The 22,327-nt window shown below is 44.1% G+C and overlaps 1 protein-coding gene across 1 annotated transcript in view; it reads left to right on the top strand.

Annotated features, from left to right (window-relative positions):
- The first annotated feature begins 18,157 nt into the window (after window positions 1-18,157).
- Window positions 18,158-22,327, top strand: part of MBOAT2 (membrane bound O-acyltransferase domain containing 2) — a 60,870-nt gene continuing 56,700 nt past the window's right edge. The window contains exon 1 of the mRNA XM_035109881.2: window positions 18,158-18,291. Coding sequence (XP_034965772.2) covers window positions 18,220-18,291 — 72 coding nt within the window. The 5' untranslated portion in view covers window positions 18,158-18,219. The remainder of the gene's footprint in view (window positions 18,292-22,327) is intronic.

Here is a 22,327-nt window from a genome sequence, read left to right as displayed (position 1 = left end):
TATGGAGATGTACAGTGGTGGGTTTTATGTTTAGAAGACTCCCATATTGCGTGAAGAGTAAGGTTGGGAAAAGGAATTCAATCAGTTCACGTTTAAAGCCAAATTGATCCAATTCACAGCATGAGAACTGAAACACATCCACCATTTAAATTTTGCGATGCAGTTTTCCAACCAACTAATATTTACAAAAATGCATATACTGGGTCAAAGTGTGCATAAACATAAGTAGATTAGTTTTAAAATGCATTATATTAGGATAAATTGCTTTGCAAATATGTGTACCTTTGTCGAAACTGCATGTAAAAAATGTGTTTATTGCACTAAAAATCTGAAAAATTTTCATGGGGATTTTTCAAAAGAAAACTTGCCTCCATTTGGGTACATGCTTTCCAAATCACCACTCTTAATCAATGTATATCTGCACTTATGCGGACCAGTAAGAGTATGTAAAGGGGGGGGGCAGAGACGTACAGTGTTAAATTGTACACAGATCAATTCTGAAAGTAATTTAAGAAATTCTTCAAGTCGAAACAGAAAGCAAGAAGAGCTGGATGCACAACACAGCAATGTTGGAATTCGATCTGCCCATCTCTGACTTTCATAGATTTGACGCCATTGGGTATATAGATACTGTAGATTTTCATGACTCACTTACCCATTGCTATGCACTCCTACTGAATGTAAATAGTAACAGACTGTGCAGAAGTTATACACCAGTCCCTCCTGGTGGTAGAAGCAAATTCTGCACCTTTTATTCTTGCAGTTAGAATTTTCAGATGCCCGGACAGGTGTCTCTTCTTCCCTAGTTCTAAAAAGAGCTGCACAAAAGATAAACTGTAAAGCAATGTATGATTCAGACTAAAACTGTAGCAGTTCTTCCAACGTATTGTCTGCCAGCAAGGCCCTTCTGCATTTTGCACAGGACAAAGGGGTGGTCTCTATCAGCGCCATTTCTAGGGACGCAAATCTGACATCAGAAATAGCAATATTCAAAATCAAGTGGGGGAACTTTCTGACCTTCCAGGGTGCACTGTAAATGGCCTTAAACTAGCCATTCCACAGCAAAGGAACTTCAAGCAGAAACTGCTTATAGCTAACTTCTGAACTTTGTTCATGTCATCTAGAAAGGGCAAGACATTTTCAAATGTACATTCCATTCATTGTGGCTCTTTCATTTGATTAACAGGTGCACAAACCAATTTATCCCTTTAGAATCTGTGGCCTGGCATTCTCAGCTTGAGTTTATAGTATGGAATAAAGTTTACTAAAATCGTTTTGTGGGTTTTTTTTTTTTGGTCATGTGTTGGAAACATCATCCTGAGCCCAGATGGGAAATCAGTGAGTGTTATCTCTCTCTCAGCAGGCTTAGGTATTCAGAGCAATGTTAGGAAGATGAATGAAGCTTGGCCTCATTCATAAAATGGCTGAGGATGTCTTTGGTAGTACAAGGAAGCAGGGAAACAGGGTTGAAATTTACAGCTTGCTATGCTTTGAAGGAAAATTATATAAAAACAATCTATAGATGGTACCTGACACCACGTAAATTAGCAAAAATGTACAAGTTTGAGTCAGGTAATTTCTGGAAATGTAATTATATGAAATGAACTTTCTATCCTATGTGGTGGACTGGTAGAGTAGCTAAAGAATACTGGGGAAAAATGAGTCATAATGAGTTGGGGGGAAATGTTTAAAAAAGACCAGTGCCAAGAAGCCAGAGGCTTTTATTCTAGGTATATTAGGTTCAAATGTTTTTATTTCCTTTTCTTTTGTATGTCTGTATTTTGGGGGGAAAATATTAAAGAGATTTTGGCAAAACAATTTGTTGAGTGCTCATGGAACCCATCTATTATTACGTGAATAAATGTTTCTGATTAAAATGATTTGTATAAGTGTAGCATTTGTTTGGGGCCCTGAATTAAGGGTTTGTTTCCATGGGGATGTTTTCGACAAAAAAACAAGCACAGCAACAGGGTCTCCCTCAAACCTTTCCTTTTCAGTACATTGTAAGTGTGGTCTGCCAGAACCCTGTCTTTCTGCGCCAGATGGAAGTGGCCTGCCTGCCGGACAGGGGGCAGGTCCGGCGAGACTCACAGCCACTGGTTTCAGGCCAGAACAAGGTGGGCTCTGATGCATAGGGAGCAGTGGGAGATGCTCTAGGAGGCAAAGGCAGACAAAGACCCACAGGCTAGGTGGGGCTCGCTAGTTTGGGGAGGAGGTGAGGGTCACCCGCCTCATCAAGCCCAGATGCTGGGGAAACCCAGCCAGACGGGCAGGGTATTATTATTAATTATTAATTAATAAATAAATAATAATAATAATGCTGCGATCAACAGGCAAGACCTAGGCCAGTTGCTAAAGTTAAAACCCATGGTAAAATTAAAACACATGGGGTGCTACAAATCGTAGGGATTTTGCTACCAAACAGTACAAAATGATTACAAAACTTTGGCAGCAGTTTTGAGGGAATTGGACAACCTTAGGTTTTCGGGTGACGCCATGAGCCCCAGGTTTGAGTGCCTATTGCTCCATTCGTGGGGTGCTACAAATTATGGGGGTTTTGCTGCAAAATGGTACAAAACGATTAACAAAACGTCGACACCGGTTTCGAGTGGATTGGACAATGTTGGGTTTTGGGGTGTTAACTAGGAACCCCCGGGTTTGACACATCCATTACTCCATTTGTGGCGCACTACAAAACACGGGGTTTCCGCTACAAAACACTTGCAAAACTTTGGCATCAGTTTCAAGGGGATCCCAGATTTGCGGGTTGGGGTTCATGGTTAATGAAGCTTAGCCCAGCACCTCTGTACACAACTTCCCAGGGCTTTTGGGAAGGTCACTTTGGTGCTGCTAACCCAGCAGTTTGACTTCACCCCTGGAGCTGCACTTCATTGTCTCTCAAGACAGATGGATGCCAAGAAGAATGGCAGGACTATCATCTCCCTCTGCCCTTCTGTCTGGCAGAGAAACGAGCTCAGCCTGTCAGCTCATCTTAACAATGAAAGCTCTGATTAAAAACCTCAGCACTCAAGAGTCTAGTGGGGGAAATCTAGCACCCAGGGATCGAGAGGATCCCTGTTCCTCCACTAACCCATAACAATATTTTGAGATTGCTGAATACTGATATGGTTTGTTATGAGTGAGTGAAAAGCAAGGTATGGTATATATCCTGATAATTTTGCACATAATGCAGAATTAGTGTGTGGTCAGTGGACTGGTTCTTAATCCCAATGTTTTCTTCCAGGCTTTTTGTATTCTTAAAAACAAAAAAAATTAATCAGAGTCTGGGGATAAAAAGCATGTCAATTCAAATTCATAGTTTTGGCTGATGAGTTAATTTTAGCAACGTGAAGATACAATTATCATATTAAGACAGTTAAACTGGAAAGAAGTTAACATATCTGAATGCCCAAATGATCTCTCTTTAGGGGACTATGCGCCTGTCTCTCTTTGTTATGCCACCAATATCCTCTGGTTATTTTTTGTGAATCACACATTAAATGTTTCAACTCCCAAAACCGGAATAAATTGAATAAATGTACTGGAAACAAGGAAGTCTTTCCTTTTCCTTTTCTGAGTATGAACTGATCAAGCTTGAGAGCAGATGGCATCCAAAATAATTGTTTCTTCTACAGTGGTACCTCGGTTTAAATACACAATTGGTTCCGGAAGTCTGTACTTAACCTGAAGCGTACTTAACCTGAAGCGCACTTTCCCATTGAAAGCATAGCTGCCAAGTTATCCCTTTTTTAAAGGGATTTTCCCTTATGCTGAATAGGCTTCCTCGCGAGAAAAGGGAAAACTTGGCAGCTATGATTGAAAGTAATGGAAAGTGGATTAATCCGTTCCAGACGGGTCCACAGAGTACTTAAACTGAAAGTACTCAAACCGAAGCGTACTTAAACCGAGGTATTATAAATATTTTCAAGATCATAACTTCTAAGGACGTGGTTAATGTTCTCATTGATCTCTATAAAATGACGTTCCAGCCTTAAAAACACAGAAATACAAGCAATTATCAAAAAAAGTAGAGGCAGCTGGGTTGGCCCAGAAGAAAAATCCCAAAATAACATATAAGGAGAATACTTTTATTAGACCAACCAAAATGTTACAAAATAGCACCCAAGCTTTCACATGTTCCATATATCTTCATCAGGCTATGTGGTAAATGAAGCATTTGGGGTGGGGAGGTGGGGGTCGGATGGTTTGGAAGCCATGCAATGGGCATCTAGTCACAGCCTAAAGATGGAATGTGGGGGTAGGTAGCAGATGTTCAAATTAGGCTCCACCACATGAAGGTTTCAGGCTGCACAGAACGCTTCTGGGAAGAAGAAACACACATGTAGTTACACCTTCCATAATCTTCCATGTTCATACTTAACTGAGGACAATTCAGTTTTTCTGGACTCTGGGCCAGGTAAATCGCTCCCTGGGGGTGTCCTTGGCTCTCAATCATAGTGTAAGATCCAGAGTCCATAGCACCTTTTTAGTCTCTCTCCCTCTCCTTTTATTTTTAGAGTTGTTTATATACCCAGCGGCATAGCTAGCCGCTCAGGCACCTGGAGCGGCACACATGCTGTGCACCCGGGGGCAGGGCAGGCCGCCTGCCCATGGGGCCGATTGGCATGATCCCTGCCCAGGGGGGGATTTTGTCACTCCCCACCCCAAGATGATACCTGGGGCAGACCGCCCCACCGCTCCCTTCCTACGCCCCTGTGTATACCTCCTTTCTGATTCGATTCACAAAGTACTTTATGATTTAAAAAAGTAGAAAGAAATAATATGTACAACAACAACAACAACAACAACAACAACAACAACAACACCACCAGCAGCATTTCAAATCAAGCAACAGATTGCCCAATGTTCTCAAAGTCTGGATGAAACAGGTAAGGTGCTTATTTTCCAGAAGGTAGTCAATGCTGGGACTATCTTCCAGAAAAGTGGCTCAACCCTACTCATCTTCCTCTTCTTTCCCTTCTGCATGAAATCCATGTGCATTGGGTAAAAAGGTAAAGGTAAAGGACCCCTGACAGTTAAGTCCAGTTGCGGACGACTCTGGGGTTGCGGCGCCTGTTGTGTATTAAAGTAATAGCACAGCCAAGTATGTATTGTAATATAATATATAGAGTTTATTTGAATGCATAAGTTCCAGCGGGAACGTATATCATTTGCTGGTTCAGAGTGCAGGATTTGGATCCGCTGCTGGATTGGTTTACGCTGGAGGGAATCCTTGCCATTGGTTCCTGCCAAAATGTATATTTTCCCTGCTAGTTCTCTGTTACTATATAACTCCCAGTTTTCCCCATTCCCTGCGTTCTGGCTCTTACTTGTTCTTTGAAGTAAAGAGATGTTGTACCAGATCCTCGCCTCATATTCTTATTTGCACTGAGCTGAAATCACTGAAGACCCACTACACAACAGCGCCCATCTCACTTTACTGGCCGAGGGAGCCGACGTTTGTTATGTGGGTTGGCTTATGCAGGCTCACTGCTGAGGAATATGCCTGTAAAGGCTTGTGAGAAACTCTTTTTATCACCAGACTAGAACCACACTGTTTGCCAAGGGCAAAATTGCTTCTCCTGCTACTCTGCAGCAGCAAAGAGATAAGCTGCTAATAAGACATTCCTCTGGGGAGGGGGGGGGAGTGAATCACTTGTTTTCTCCTAGCCTAGCTAACATTTGCTTTGAAGGGACAAAGGCATACCCCATGAGCAGAGTAAGTAAGCAATACTTTGTTGCACGTGAAGGGATCTGCACAAGTCTCAGCTCATCACCTTGAAGGACAAAGGTGACTGGGAAAAGGTAATGGATGAGGCTAGATTAAGGTGGAGGGCTGCTAATATGCACCACCCACGCACTGCCCGGCTTCTGCTATAAACTGACCACGAAGCCGTTGGGTGGATCTAAACACAGAAAAACATACATGCTATAAATTAGTCAGAAATTCGATCATTTTAACAAAAGACCCCCCCCAAAAAAAACCTATGGAAAAATTGTGTTTTAAAATTTCCTGCTCTCTGGCGCCATCTGGTGTTGCATAATTATAGCTCATTCAAATCAGTGTTTCTTTACTAGTGTAGCTGAGTCCGTTGCCTCTGAAGTCCTTGAAGAAATTCACACACTTGTGAAACTGTCCCATCCTCTTCAAAAACCAGGGTCAAAGGGAAGCCCACTCCCCCACTTTCTTTCCAGAAATGAAAATAATATGAAGCATCACCCTCAACTCACCTCATTTTCTGGAAAGTGATGGCTGTGTGTTCATGAGTGTGCCTGCTGGCTAAGATGAACCTTTAGCATTGGCTGTGGCAGCAGCAAATACATTCTATATTTAAAATATTCAATTCCCTTGCTAATTATTTTATTTTAAATGTGCATTCTATACACACTGCCTTCCTTTGTAATGTCTTGTTTTGAAATCTTTTAAGATAACTTTAGTATCCTGTGAATTATGTTGCTTTGAATGTATGTTTTGCATTTGAGCTGTTTTGTTTTGGAACTTTTTATTTGATGTTTTAACATGGTTTGCAAAGGGTTTTCAGATCCCCCCCCAAAAAAATATAAAGAACCCTGAGGCACCCCACAGGTGAGAGCCCAGGGGTCTGAACACTCATGCCCCACCACCACTTTCTGAACACGGCCCAGGAGGAAGGAGCGGAACCACTGTATGACAGTGCCCCCAGCTCCCAACCTCTCTAGACAGTCCAGAAGGATGTTATGGTCGATGGTGTCAAAAGCTGCTGAGAGATCCAGCAGAACTGCTGAGAGATCCAGCAGCTCTCACCTTTGTCCCTAGCCCGCAGGAGATCATCAACCAGTGCGACCAAGGCAGTTTCAGTCCCATGATGAGGCCTGAATCCCGACTGGAAGGGATCCAAATGGAGTTGTTCAGCAACCACTCGCTCAATCACCTTGCCCAAGAATGGAAAATTTGAGACTGGGCGATGGTTGGCCATATTGGCTGCATCTAAAGATGTTTTTTAAAGAAGCGGTTTAATAACTGCCTCTTTCAGTGGGTCTGGGTAGGCTCCCTCACAGAGAGAAGCATTCACCACCCCGCAAAGCCCATCGCCCAGCCCTTCCCGGCTAGCTTTTATAAGCCAGGATGGGCAAGGATCAAGGAGACAGGTGGTTGGTTTCACTCGTCCAAGCAGCCTGTCCACATCCTCGGAGGTAACAGATTGAAATTGATCCCACACAACTTGACTAGACAGACCTCTAGCACTCCCCCTCCCCGGCCCTGCTCCCACGGTGGAGTCTACCTCTTCCCGAATCTGAGCGACTTTATCTGCAAAAAACTTTGCAAAATCATTGCAGGAGATCATGCGGCCTGTACTGGGCCCCGATGAAGCAGGTGGTTCCACTATACTGCGAACCACCTGAAAAAGTCTCCTGGTGCTGTTTTCTGCAGATGCAATAGAGGTGGTGAAGAAAGTCTTCTTCGCCGTCGCTACCGCCACTTGGTAGGCTCGACATTGAGCTCTAACCCGTGTTCGGTCAGCTTCAGAATGAGTTATCCGCCACCGGCGCTCTAGCTGTCTCAGCGATTGTTTCATTGCTCTCAGATCTGTGGGAAACCACGGGGCTGTCCAGGCTCCATGCAATCGGAGAGGGCGCTTCGGAGCCAAACAGTCAATAGCCCTGGTTAACTCCACATTCCAGCAGGCCACCAGGGAATCGGCTGAGAGGCCATCAACATGGGATAAAGCATCCCCTACCACTCTCTGGAAACCATTTGGATCCATTAAGTGGTGGGGGCGGACCATCCAAATCGGTCCCACCTCCCTGCAGAGGGGAAGAGTTGCGGAGAAGTCCAGTTGCACCAGGTAGTGATCTGACCGTGGCACTTCTTTAGTTTCGCTTCTTTAGTTTAATCATTCATTTCAGAACTGAAGTCGAACCACTCCCCCCGCCCACAAAAAAACACCCTTACAAGGTTAGCTGTGAACACACATTCTTCAACCTGTGCAAACACAGTCCATCCCTTTCTTGAATTTGCAGGAAACAAGTGAGGTGGGAGAGGTCAGCACAATCTTTCTGCCACACCTTGGATTGTGCCCTAACAACGCCTTTGGCCTCACCCGGATTTATTTACTTTCAACCGACAGGCTCCTTGTTAATATCTGACACTACTGGGCATATGGTTCCTAAATCAACACCCAGATGGAAGAGAGTAAGCAGGCAGAAAGAATATCCCACAGCCAATCTCACCAGGGAAAAGGAAATGGGAGGGTGTTGGCTTTATTACCTTTTGGTTTTCTACATACTTAACAGCATGGTTGGATGGTCTGTCACAATTAAGTTATTTCCAGTTTTGTAAAAAAAAAATTTTTTTAATGAAGCACTTAAAATTTAAAATTTTGTATTTTTTAAAAAATGGTAATTCACTTTGGATGGATGCTTTTGCCTTGAAAAGCAGCCTGGAGATATTTTAAATAAATAAATGAAACTTGAGCGGTTTCATAAGAGTATATATTTAAAGTAGATAATTAAATGAGCAAATCAAATGAATTTGGATATGCAGAAGATATTAAAAAATAAATAAATTTAAGAAACCACACAAAGAGGGGGAAGAAAGTCAAACTAGGAAATGTTAAATTGATTGTAAAACTAATGAAACGTATAAACTTGAAAAGTATAAATAAAAACTTTTTTTAAAAAAGAAAAGGAACTTGAACAGTACACATCAGATACTGTGGAAAGCCAGAAGATTTTGTGGATTAGAGCTCACCAGATGCATGGAGTGGGGTCGTAAAAAATGAAGTGCATGAAAATGAACTATGATAATTGCATTAAAGCTTATCAGTGTGTGTAAAATAACAACAGTGGTCATTCACAAAGCAGAGCTGATGATAACACAGACATTTGGCATTAATGAGCTAACTATCACCTATAGTAGGATAAACAATATTGATCTTCATTCTAGCGAATTTGCTGGTTGTAACTGAGCTAGAAAAATGCCTAAATAATCAGGTTATTTCAAACAGTAAAGAGAGATCGGGGAAAGCAAAGCAGAGAAGTAATAATATATATAATAAATTGTGTGTCTGAATTATTAACTCTTCTCAAAATCAAATCATCAGGAGACTTTCCCCCACCCCCAATTGGATTGTACATCCAACGGAGAAGTCTTTATGGAAATGACAAATTAATGAAGTGTGAGCAATAGATCGACACCTTCTTCATTGTGATATGAAGACAATATGAGACTGATTGAGGGAACAATAACAATCTCAACTTTGAAGGGGTGGGAAAATCAATGCTCACAGCTCTAAAAGCAACTCACATTCTTCTTTGTGGGAAGAAAAGGGTGGAGCATTCTGAATTTTTATTATATTTCCATGCAAGTCCTAGCAGTGAAAATCCATATACCATGGGTAGGCAAACTAAGGCCTGGGGGCCGGATCTGGCCCAATTGCCTTCTAAATCCGGCCCACGGACGGTCCGGGAATCAGCGTGTTTTTACATGAGTAGAATGTGTCCTTTTATTTAAAATGCACCTCTGGGTTATTTGTGGGGCATAAGAATTCATTCAACCCCCCCCCCAAATAGTCCGGCCCCCCACAAGGTCTGAGGGACAGTGGACCGGCCCCCTGCTGAAAAAGTTTGCTGACCCCTGCCATAGAGCATCTCCTGTAGCAATCCATTCCTTTGCTAAGCAGATTGCCAGAATGGCCAGCTGAGGAGCTCGCTGTTAAAAGATAGTTCCTTGATATTTGGAGAAATTCCTTCAGTGCCTTGAAGAAGATAGCCAGGTTGAGAGCTTAGGAAGGTTATCCCTGCTCTAGCTAAGAGGAGGGAGAAGATGTATGGTATATTGATCATGTGAAGAAATAAGCTTTTACAGTTTGGAGCAAAGCCAGGCTGAAGATACTGTGTTAGATGTGGGGCATCTCTGTCCGGGTGTCTTGTTGAGGAGGAGATCTGCTGCCTCGCAAGAGTGCCTCTGTGCTTCCAGTTATGCTCTGCTTTCACATTTGTATATAAAGCAAATATTTCAAAGGCGCATGCTTTGCATGCAAAAAGCTCAAAGTTCAATCCTGACATCCCTACCGTAGGTGGAACCGGAAAACATTCCTGTCTGAAAACCTGCTGTCAGGCAGTGTTGACAATACCCAGCCAGATGGGTGGGGTATAAATATTTATCATTATCATCATCATCATCATCACATGCTAGATGTATCAGTAGTCTGACAGCATGTGGCACCTTCCTCTGTTCCTCATTCAAAGCAAACAAAAACATTCGAGAACAGTGCCACAGGAACTCCTCAATGGACAGAATGATTGGAAGCAGCCAACAATGTTATGTTGAGCCACGGGATAAGGAATCATCTAGCTCTTGTTAGAAGACAAATGGTTCTACCTTCAGTTGTTAGGAGAGGAAGGAAATCCCCTGAAATTAAGAGTGTTAGTATGATGAGATAACCTTCCTTATAAGTGTAATGATTACAGAAGGAAGTAGTAAACCAAAGATAAAGAAGGTGAGTGGAATTAAAAATGATCACAAGTGTGGTGATATTTGCAAATGAATTATTCTTTAATTTGGCACTGTTAAGATGCATGCAGCTGTCAGGAAACATGTTTAGCAAATGCGATAGAATAAACAAACATATGACCAATCTATGATCTCCTTTCAATTTATGTTTAATATTTGGTTTATCATTTTGCCATCTCAATATGCCAGGGAAGCTGCAGAGCTCCAGGGGCTATGGAATCCATCCATCCATATCTCTCTCTCTCTCTCTCTCTCTCTCTCTCTCTCTCTCTCTCTCTCTCTCTCTCTCTGTATATATCTATATCTAAAAACTGCTATCACCCATTTCAACTGGAAGCCCAAAACTCATTCAGTCACAAATGAATCTACTATCAAGAATGCTCATTATAACATAATGTGAACAGAAAAAAATTGCTCTCCCGGATGAGACCAAAGGTCTAGCAGGAAAACTCCTCAGAAGCCAGTGCAGCCCTGGGATCTAGTTCACATATACACTCATGGATATTGTCATAGTGCCACAGCACTGCCTTCCACACCTCAAAACCACCACATGGTTTCTATGAATAACTGCAGAGAACACCCTGCCCCTGTGGGAAGAGACTTGGCCTGTGTGGTATTTAAATAAGCCACCTATGGCTGAAGTGACATAATTTATCACCGTCATATATATTCCATTTCACTTCCTCTGTCTGCAGTAGGATTCCTATTTGGGGAAGACTTCTTGGCAGTGGCTGGTTGTGGTGAGGTCAGCTGTGGGCGACCAAAGTCTGCGGTGGACATCTCCCTTGAGGAGGGCTTCTCTCTTCCCCTTATCAGGGCATGAAGAAGGCCAGAAACTGGGCCAGGAGCCAGATAACAGTGGGGAGGGTCCGGAGCTTGCAGTGACATGCCTTTCATGACTCCCACCCTTATTAGAATCCCTTGTATTATTTAGCACAACAACATTTGGTGCTATGGGTTGTTTGCAAAAGAAGGAACAGAAAAGGCACTATGTTAAGCATGCTGTCTGTCCCTGCAAACAGTAATTGCTTGAGTGGCATCACATTTGGCTGCGTTCAATGACTTCTTGTCATGAAAGCATGACTTGCTTCCCACTCAGCCTCATTCGAAATGCTTCCATCAAATAAGAATCCTAATAATCCCAACAATTTGACTGTGTGAGCTTTAAGATCTGTGCCTATGGCTGCTTCATAGTTGAGAGAGAAAAGAAAGCATTTCCTAGAGATTGTTTTCGTGTTGGGTTGCCATATTTTGAAGAGCAAAAAAGAGGACACAATGGGCGACTTCTACTTTTAAGTATGGATCGCTTTGACGACTCTACCCACGAAAAAGAGGACATATGGCAACCCATGCCAGTGCTTGGCCCCTCTTCCTGCATCAGCCTCGTCCATCTGTAAGAGCAGCTTAGGCCACTTCCAGAGGTCCTGTTTATTGAAGACTCTTCCTAAATTGTTTTCACAAAGTTTGTAGGGAGGTTAGACTGCATTGCTTCAAGCAACGTTTATCCCTTTCTTTCCAGTGCATTTCCCCATCACTTTTCTTATTGCAAAAAGTCTTGATTGGGGGGGGGGGTTAAAAACAGTGCCAAATGAGCTTTAGTTTTGCAATCCGAATTTGCTGCCGTGTGATTGGATCCTACCCCAAAATAGAAAGAATCTGGAAGCTCCTTTAGGCTCCTGAGCAAGGATTGTGGTAATTCTGCACTGCATCCATGGTACATTCCAGATCAAGCAGCAGCATTATCCATTCCTTCACCTATCATGGTCGTATGAACAAGCCTGTTGTATCTTCCTGCTAGTTCTTTAAGATTAATCCAGGCATAGGCAACCTCAGCCCTCCAGATGTTTTGGGATTACAACTCCCATGATCCCTAGCTAACAGGGCCAGAGGTCAGGGATGATGGGAATTGTAGTCCCAAAACATCTGGAGGACCGGGTTTGAGGAAGCCTGGCTTAATCCTACCACTTGCTGTGCCCATAAAAATCCCAGGGAGAGGCCAAGAACCCTCCAAGTTGCAGTCAATCGACTTTAAGTACTATATTTTCTCAAATTTTTTGCTTTGAAGAACGTAGCTCTCTTGGTGCTTTAAATGGGCACGTATCCTGCAAGAGTCTCATAATGAAGGGCACCAACCCTCCACACACACACCAACATTTTCACCATATGGACTCCCCCTCATCTAGGTAGTCTGTGGTGCCATGGAAATTTTGTCCTCCTAAATTTTTAAACAAAGAAAAACAATTTGTTGAATGAAAAGTAACTGCACTTGAGATAGGACAAATCTTCAGAGGTGTCCAAATTGGCGCAGTTTGGAATGGTTCAGTCTGCCATCTTGATTCAAAATGGTGTCCAACAAGTACCAGTTACGGACAAACCTGTCTCCACAATCTCCAGATGTGTGATGGTATCTCTTCATAGGTATCCAAATTGGCTGTCACACCAAACTGGGTGACAGTTGTGTGCTGCCTGAAAAATCCTGGTTCCGTATAGAGTATAGACCTCATCCAATTTCTGTTCTTGTGCTGATTTTAGTGTGATTTCCTTTTGAGAATCTTTTGTAAGCTATTTTGACATTCTCTTGGAGCTATCAAGTGGGATATAAATATTAAATAAGAGATTTTGCCTGAAGAACAGGGAGCAGAACTTGTGTCAAGCTTATATCAAGCTCAGAGACAAACCACTGCTGAGGTGCAATGCTGGTGTAGGCAGGTGGAAGCCCACAAGTAAATAATGTAGTTGAGGACAGAGCAGGGGCCATGCTTTGGATCAGGCAAAATAAAAATAAAAAAGCAAGGGGCAGAGGCAAGGATCATGGTCAAACAGTCCCAGCCCAATATTTTGTTGCCCCTTTTGTCTTACCCGTACTCCCCCTCCCTTGGTGGGGTGAAGGCTTTAAAGTCTCACTTTACCATTCAGATATCAATTCCTGGCTTTAGCTATCTACCTAAATTCCACTGCCTGAAGCTGTGTTTCACCTTCCTGAATAAAAGAGCAAAATGGCCCTGTCAAGTGGGACTCGATATTTGCTATATGTGGAGAAATAGCTCTTCTGTTTCTACAGAAAAGGGCAAAAGTACACGGTACAGATAGAGTCATCTTCTTAACTTCCTGCGCAATATAATTTCCGCAACTTCCCCAAGGACAATGGCAGTTCTTATTTTCTCTTCCTTTTGTTAATTAGGTAATGCTTACCAGTATTTGCTTCGTTTCATAAAAGCAAAACCTAGGCTTGTGCATCCTGTTTGTTTTTAATTATGCCCTCGAGGTAGAATTCTCTCTCTTAAGATTTGGATTTAAAGAAATAAAAATAAAACAAAATCCTTAAAAAATGACATCTGCAAATGACCAAGGTGTGGAAAGTATGTTTTAAAACTCACTTAGATGTGTGTATTTAAGCAAGTGAATGGTACCTCTGTGATAGCCCAAACTCTGAATACACAATCAAACATAGGAAGGCCAAACTGTTGAGCAAGGCCTTGCATATGGTGACTCAAAAACCCATTGTATCACATCCAAACTCTCAATCTAGTTAATATATTGAAAGGTAAAGGTAAAGGAACCCCTGACCGTTAGGTCGTCGCGGACGACTCTGGGGTTGCAGCGCTCATCTCACATTACTGGCCGAGGGAGCCAGCGTACAGCTTCCGGGTCATGTGACCAGCATGACTAAGCCACTTTCTGGAGAACCAAAGCAGTGCATGGAAACGCTGTTTAGCTTCCCGCCGGAGCGATACCTATTTATCTACTTGCAGGAGCAGGGACCGAGCAACGGGAGCTCACCCCTTTGCGGGGATTCGAACCGCTGACCTTCTGATCGGCAAGCCCTAGGCTCTGTGGTTTAACCCACAGTGCCACCTGCGTCCCAATATATTGAAAAGTGCTTTGAATATCAAACACAACAGAGATTACTGAAAAGCACAGCCATTATTTCCCTAGCTGTAACACAGGCTCTGCTGTGAAATAATTGTGGGCTGATTCAGCATTCTGAGTATTGATATTGAGAAATCAACACTTGAAGAGGAACTATGGAAAATGTATACCGATAGCCAGATCTATTATCCTAATAGTGGGCTTCCTGCCAAGTGAGGTGAGGTAATTCAACACATGACTTGGAACGTCTTTCTGGAAATGCTTTCCTGAAGACTCAGAGAGAGATTTTAAAGTAGAGTTGAGGAACCTCACCCTGGGGACCAAATGCGGCCTTCCAGGCCTATCTATCTGGCCCTTGGGGTTCTCCGCAGGATACAACCCTCTCTTCAAATGCTTTTGCCTGGCTGGAATGTGATAATGCCCTTTACTTGTCTGAAGGATGGGAGTATGACTTTTGCATGGTTGGAAAGCAGCCTACTATACCAGGAGTCTCACCTGTGGCCCCACCCACTTTTCCTCACTAGCGATTCGTATGCAATTACGGGAATTATATAAATTACATTGTCATTGCATTAATCCATCTCATTCACTGAAATGCAATGCAAATGTAGGGGGTATGCGTAATCAGTTAAACATACCGTTTGTGGACTGCAAGCAACAACAGTGAATCACTAGATTGATTTACTTTCTGGCTACAGGACAAATAAGCGAAGACTGGCAATTTTCGCTCCCATTTCCATCAGAATTCTCTGACACTTGGTCCTCAGCACCGTGAGTGTGTGTATGTCTGTGATAAGGAACTCCAAGGAAATGGTCGAATGTGTGACTGTGTGCACAATTCCGCACAAGAAGACCTTTAGATGGGGGCTACCCATGGCACCCGCAGAGCCAGGACAGGATAGTCAGTGACCCACGAGTCACTGAGGAGCCACCACCACACCAAAGCCAGAACTGCTGCTTGGCACCGTGGCCTAGGAACACACCACCTAGGACATTGGGGGGCCTACAGTAATTGCTTATCTTACTTTTCCTTGAAAACTTTCACAAAAGGAAAAGGCATTGCAAGGTTCCAGATGCATTTTGAACTCTTTGAAGTGAGAAAACGGTGAATGTAGCTTGAGAACAGGGTTGGGTAATTATTAAGGCAGGTTGTTCCATTGTTCAACTCTCCTTCCAGATTTTGAATCTAAGACATTGGTTCTTGTACAGAGACTAAATACATGCTTCAAGTTACAGTATTCTGAGCAATGTCCTCCCCGCCTGCTTTTCGCATCTTTCCTGTGAAAATATTGGTAACTGGTGGGTTTCGTGATGTGGAGGCACAATTTAAAAGCTCACAAAGTGCATTTTGAGCAACAGAGGGAAATTTCTTTCTTTCTTTCGAGGGCTCTTAGATGCTAGCAGGCTTACATGCATGTAAGAACATAGGACGGGGTGATGAACTTTTTTCCAGCTGCATTCCTTTCTGGGGCTAGGGGCAAATCTGGGCAGATTTGCCTTTGTACAGTAGGCTAGTCTCTACAAACACTCAACACCCTTCTCTAGCCTATATTTAAAGTAACTAAAAAGCTTTACTACAGATGAAGGACACATCTGAGCCAGTAAAAACACTCAATAGAGCTGGGGAGGGGTTGTGGTATGAGGAGAGTCCTAACAGAGGGGGGCACATTTGGTCACTGGGCCTAATGTTCTCAGCCCATGCTCTAAGATATCTGGTTAAACCCTCTCCCCAATATTAGAGAGTTTTTACTAATATAAAATACCCAATTCAGGGGGGGAAGCAAGTGCCAAGTGGTCTCTGCTCCCAATATAGGATATCATATTACACAGTATGATATGAGACAACACAGCTACCTGCTAATTGTATCTGCTTCAAAGGGGTTTAACGAACAGGGAATCCTGTAACTGCAGGAATAACTAATGAAATGGCTCAAATCCTCAAAAGTGAACTTGCTTCAAAATGTACTAGCTTAATATTTGAACAGTTTTTAGAAAAAACAATGGACAAAATTTGTAAGTACTGTAGCTACATCGGTCAACTGTTGGGAAGGTCCTACAAAGCAACCATTACAGAGAATGAGACTCTTTAATTTCAGGGTCATGGGTTCAAGTCCCGTGTTGGGCAACACATTTCTGCATTACAGGGGGCATAGCTGTCAAGTCCCCCCCCTTTCTCGCGAGGAAGCCTATTCAGCATAAGGGAATACTTGACAGCTATGACAGGGGGTTGGACTAGATGACCCATTCGGGTCTCTCCCAACTCCACAATTCTATGACTCTGTTCAGGGTGAGAGGGATCCAGTTGCCCAGGCTCACTCCTTTACTTCAGAGGGCCTTAGGTGTTGCCTGACGACTGCCAACCAACCTCTGCCATCTGGGCTGAGCGAGATCCCACCACTTATCCCTTGCCTCAGAAAACCTCAAAGGGAGTTGCATGAATGTCAGAAATCCTGCCTAGATATTCCTGGTTCCTTGTGGATGCCATGCAATTGCTCTGCTCCCGCACCTGATTATATGGAGAATCTTTTACAAGCTGCTTTGAATGCCTCTGTAGGCTAAAAAGAAGGAAAGGAGGATGCAAGTACTGTACCTAAATAAACCAACAGTAGTATTTTCCTATGCCTGAGGACCTGGGTGTAAGGAAAGTATTCCTCCCACACACAGGCAAACTAGTTTGCACTATCTTATCCTTCCCTCAGGATGGTTACTAACTGCAACCTGGGGTTCTCCTTTCCCTCATGTCTAGGAACACACTATCGGCTCACTTCCCGTTTGTCCCCTTGTTTTGCTGAACGCCCCACCCTGCACAAAACTTGCCAAGTTCCCTCACAAAAGCTTTGTGACCTTTTCATCGGTCCCAACAACGAAGGTGCCGCGCTGCTGCTGCTGCTAATTTTCGAAGTGCATGGCCTCTTTAAGAGGGTGTATTTATCTTTGCAGGTGGCTTTTGGGACACACACGACCCTGAAAAATGCTTGTAAGGATCCAGTCGCGCGCGCGGGCTTCCCTGACTGGGATGCATCCCCCCCATAAAGGTAGACGAAACCCAAGCCAGGTCGCCTACCTGAGCAGCACTCCGCCCCTTCCTATCTGCGCCTCTCCACTTCCCTCCAAAGCAACCTGCTCCTATTGTGTCCCCCACCCCATTATAAGAGGGGGCGCCGTGCTCCGACGCGCGCGCGCTCCTCCAGCTCCAGCTGTCCCCGCGCCCCAATACCCCACTGCCTGCATGCACTGAAACAAGTGCACGGACCCGCAACCTCCTTCCCCTGCCTTCCCTTCCCTTCCCTCTTCCCCAGAAACGGCCGCTTAATGCAAAAGCATCATCTTCCCCGGCCGAGCGAGCGAGCCTCGACCTCCCTCTCTCCCCTCACCCCCCAAAAGCAGCCTTCTCCTTTGCCCTGCCTCGGCTGGGCAGCAATTGGCGCCCTTCCCTCCGCGGCGCCGTCACTCAAGAGCAGGATCGCGTCCGGATTGAGCGCCGCCGGTGCCACTTACCGGCCAGCCTGGCCCCGCCTCCTTTCTGGGTCCTGCCCACGTCCTTGGGTGCCCCGTGATTGGGCGGCGGCGGTGTCACTTCGGGGTTTTCTCCTCCGCCCCGTCCCGCCTTCCTTGTTGTCACGACGCCGCTGAGGGCTGGGGCTTTTTTTTTTTTTCCCTTCGCCTCCTAGCTGCCTTCGCTGTTGACTGATGTTCTGAGGGGAGAAGCGGCGGCGGCGGCGGCTGCAGCGGCTGGTCCTTCTTCTTCCCGCTTTCCTCTCTCGCCCCGCTTCCCCATCCTTCCCGGGCCGGCCCCGGAGTTGCGGGGCGGGGGGTGGGTCGGGGGTCGGGGGGGAGAGCGAGCTTTCTTCGCCATGACCACCAGCACCACCGGCTCCATGCTGCTGCAGCCGCTCAGCAACGCCGTTCGGCTGCCCATAGACCAGGTGAGGATCCCCGGCTGCAGGAGCAGCAAAGAGCAGCCGCCCTCCTGCTTTCAGAGGGAATGTAGTTCCTCCCTCCCCACCCCCCATCTTATCCCATCCCCCTTTTTCTGTGTTTCAGAGCTTGCATTCCCTCCCCCTTTGCAACCCCACCCCACATTGCCCACCCGAAAGTAGCAGATTCCCGCCCCCAGTCATTAGATTTTTACATGCGTTTCTGCATCTACTGCTTATCTTGCATCTCTTTTCCCTCCCTGTGCAGTGCTGTATATTGTGCGCAAAAAAGGAGGAATCTGGAGAGGGTGTGTGTGTGTGTTGGGGTGATTATGCATCTGCACATCCACCCTTTTGTATGTGCCATCATGTTCTTAGGGTGTGTTATGTGTGGTTGCTTTTGCCTACCGTTTAGACAGCCGCCCCTTTTAAGCCTCTACATTGGCAAAATTCTGTTGCTGAATAATAATAATAATAATAATAATAATAATAATAATAATAAAGCGACCGTTTTAACTATCTCAAGGTCGTATTGTATTTTTTTTTAATCATGGGGGGGACACACACACAACGTTTTGGTTACAGGTGCTATAGGGAAGAGTGATAAGCTTATTGATATGCATAAACTGCTACTTTCCAAACCGTGATCAATAAGCGTTTAAATCACGGTTATTTTCCCAAAAGCAGCATTGTTAGAAACGCACTTTGTGTACAGCCCAGAGACTTTAAAATTGGAAACTTGGAACCAGAAGCCTTGAGCTATTTTGTTGGCTGTGGGGGAAGTCCTGGCTCTATTAAAACCTGTGGCAAAATTCCCATTTGACCTCCTTGGGGGGGCAAAATTTCATCTGTTTCAGTTTGGCCCTGGGAAAAACAGCAGAGTGGAATCTTCCTTTTCCTTGTGGTGAGAGAGGGAGTTGTGGGGCTCCAGACATTGGGAAGCTTTAACGATTTGCAGTTAATGGGTGCCCTGTGCTGTAGTTGAATGGAGTATTTATTTCGTGAGTCTGCATAAATGCAATGCATTGCAATGTGTATACTGATTTCCCCTTTCAGAAAAGCTGAAAATGCTAGGTGATGGCAAAGTTTGTAAATGTTGCAAGTTACCTGTACAAAAGAAGAGAGCATGTCATTGGGGTAACTGAGGCACACAAATCAATTTACTTGGCTTGTACGTATATCTGGGGAGGGGGAGGGGAGAGATGTGGAACTACAGTTCTCAAGTTCAATCTGTGGGCGGTCCAGTGAATACCTTTACTTGTATTTGGTCAAACTGATACAGTACTTCTAATCGTATAGTGAGTAAATGATGGGTGTGAAAATTTTATCTTCTCATTAAAAAAAAACCCTTTATGTACCCCACAGTTTAAAAAAAATGACTTGAGGCAGACTTTACAGATGTGTTTTTAGTAAGAGAGAAATGGAAAATTACTCTCATGCTGTGGTGAAGAAAGCTCTACCCGTACAAAGGATACATTTACAGAATAATTGGTAGTACTTTCTGAAAAGTAGAAAAAGAGCAGTAGTAGTTTGGAAACATCCAAAAACTTTTTGTAATATCTTCTGAGCAGAGCTAAAAATTTCTGTGTTTAGGGTAACTGACAATAAACAAAACTAAAAGAAATGGTCAAAGCTGAATCAGGGGCTGAATCTGTTATATATAGCTACCACTTTAATGGAAGGTTGTTGGACGGACCATAGACTTCATATGCCTTAACATTTGAATCCTGATAGTTTGAGAGTATGTGCTCCCAGGTATATGATGCAATATGATTCTGTTTTAGGGAAGAATGTAGGTTTTGCTACAAAAGCTACAATCTGGTCAAAGTTAAGACCTTTAAAACCCATTGATTTCATTGGAGGAGAACTTTCTACTGAAATCAGTGGCACCAAAATGTGCTTAACATTGGCTGGAGTGAATTAATTAATTAATAAGTTCGTAAACCAAGGTACCACTGTATTCTGTTCTCACAGTGGCCAACCTGCAAGCAGGATGTGAACACAACAGTACAGTTTTCACTTGGGATTCCCAGCAACTGGTATTTAGAGGCATACAGCCTCAGACAGTGGAGGCAGAACATAGTTATCATGGCTGGTTGCCGTCTATCGCCTTATTCTCTATGACAGGGGTTCCCAACAAAATTTTCTCGAGGACCCCTCATCGAGCCGCTATTGTGACAAGGACCCCCATTATTGTGACAAGGACCCCCAGGGAGGAGGGAGGGGAATGGAGAAGACAGGGTACCTGCGCAGTAGCGCACAAATGAAACCGACGCGCGCAAAGCATCTTGGGGAGGTGAGCGTTAGTAGAATGCGCGCGCTGCCTGTTTGCAAAACAGTAGTGTTTGTAAAGCGCCACCTAACGGCATACAGCAGAACTACTGCCTCTAATTCTAGTTTTGCGCTAGACTCTGCTCATGCAGGAAGTGGCTAAAACAAAAAATCTGTTATCATACGAAATATATTTAATATATTTTTTATTCTAATAGCATCTTGAGGACCCCTCTGGCATAGCTCGCGGACCCCTGGGGGTCCCCGGACCACCTGTTGGGAACCACTGCTCTATGAATTTATCTAATCCTCTTTTAATGCCACTCCATTGGTGGACATTGCTATACCTTGTAAGAGTGAGTTCCATAGTATATTGCAGGCTTCCTCAAACTCAGCCCTCCAGATGTTTTGGGACTACAATTCCCATCATCTCTGAGCACTGGTCCTGCTAGCTAGGGATCATGGGAGTTGTAGGCCAAAAACATCTGGAGGGCTGAGTTTGAGGAAGCCTGGTATATTATGTGAAGGAGTTACTTCTCTGTCATGAATCTTAGAGCATTCATCTTCATCTTATAACTTTCAGCTTCATTGAACGGCCTTGGATTATAGTATTGGGTTTTTCTAATTGGCCTTGGGTTATAGGGGGGGGGGAAACCTTTTTCTTCACACTGTGCATAATTTTGTACATTTCTATCATATCCCCGTACTCTCCTTTTTTCTATACTAAGAAACTCTTGTTGTAACCTTTCCTCATAAAGGAGTTGCTCAAGTCCTAGTTCAGTTGACAACATGTGGGTACCTATAAGTAAAAAAAGTCATTCCCCTACCTCACGGCTGGTGAACCATAATTGTGCTCTTCTGATGATGATCAAAGTGTAGCGTAAAGCAGCCTTTGCCCTCAAGATGTTGGACTAGGCACTAGGGCCTAGAAAACTGGGTTCAGCACTCAGCCACGAATCCTTCTGGGTGACTTTAGACCAGACACAGTCTCTCAGCCTAACCTACCTCACAGGGTTGTTGTTAGAGTAAGATGTTGGGAGAGAAAAATGGCCATACATACAACTTTGAATGCCTTGGCGGAAAGGTGGGATACAAATGCAATAAAAATTAATATGTGCAACTTCCACCATCCCCAGTAAGCACAATCAATGCAATAAAACTTAATATGTGCAACTTCCACCATCCCCAGTTAGCACAATCATGATGGCCACCAGAACATGTCCAAAAACATCTGGAGTCACCCGGTTGGGGAAGACAGGTTTGGACTGAAGACTGTTCATAGGAAACAAGCTTACTTTTCATGATACTATTATAAGAACATCTTCAGAAGAGAAAACCTAAGAAATCTTGGGCTGAATACTGTGCACTGAAAATTTGTCAGTGCAAGAATAAAAGCAGACATGGCTGTAAGGGAAAGTGTATTGTGTCTCTTCAGCTTACTAGGACAGTTTGGTGTTTCGTATGAAATAGTAATATGACCCTACCTGCCCGAGAACTGTCTCGCCAGAGTGATGCATTCTCTAGTTATATCCCGCTTGGACTACTGTACTGCAATGAGCTCTACGTGGGGCTACCTTTGAAGGTGACCTGGAAACAGCAATTAATCCAGAATGCGGCAGCTAGACTGCTGACTGGGGGCGGCCACCAAGACCATATAACGCCGGCCCTGAAAGACTTACATTAGCTCCGAGCACAATTCAAAGTGTTGGTGTTGACCTTTAAAGCCCTAAACGGCCTCGGCCCAGTATACCTGAAGGAGCGTCTCCACCCGCAT

The sequence above is a fragment of the Zootoca vivipara genome, chromosome 3 (genome assembly GCF_963506605.1).
Source record: "Zootoca vivipara chromosome 3, rZooViv1.1, whole genome shotgun sequence".
In the NCBI taxonomy this organism is placed as follows: domain Eukaryota; kingdom Metazoa; phylum Chordata; class Lepidosauria; order Squamata; family Lacertidae; genus Zootoca; species Zootoca vivipara.
This window is presented reverse-complemented; position numbering and strand designations above follow the sequence as displayed.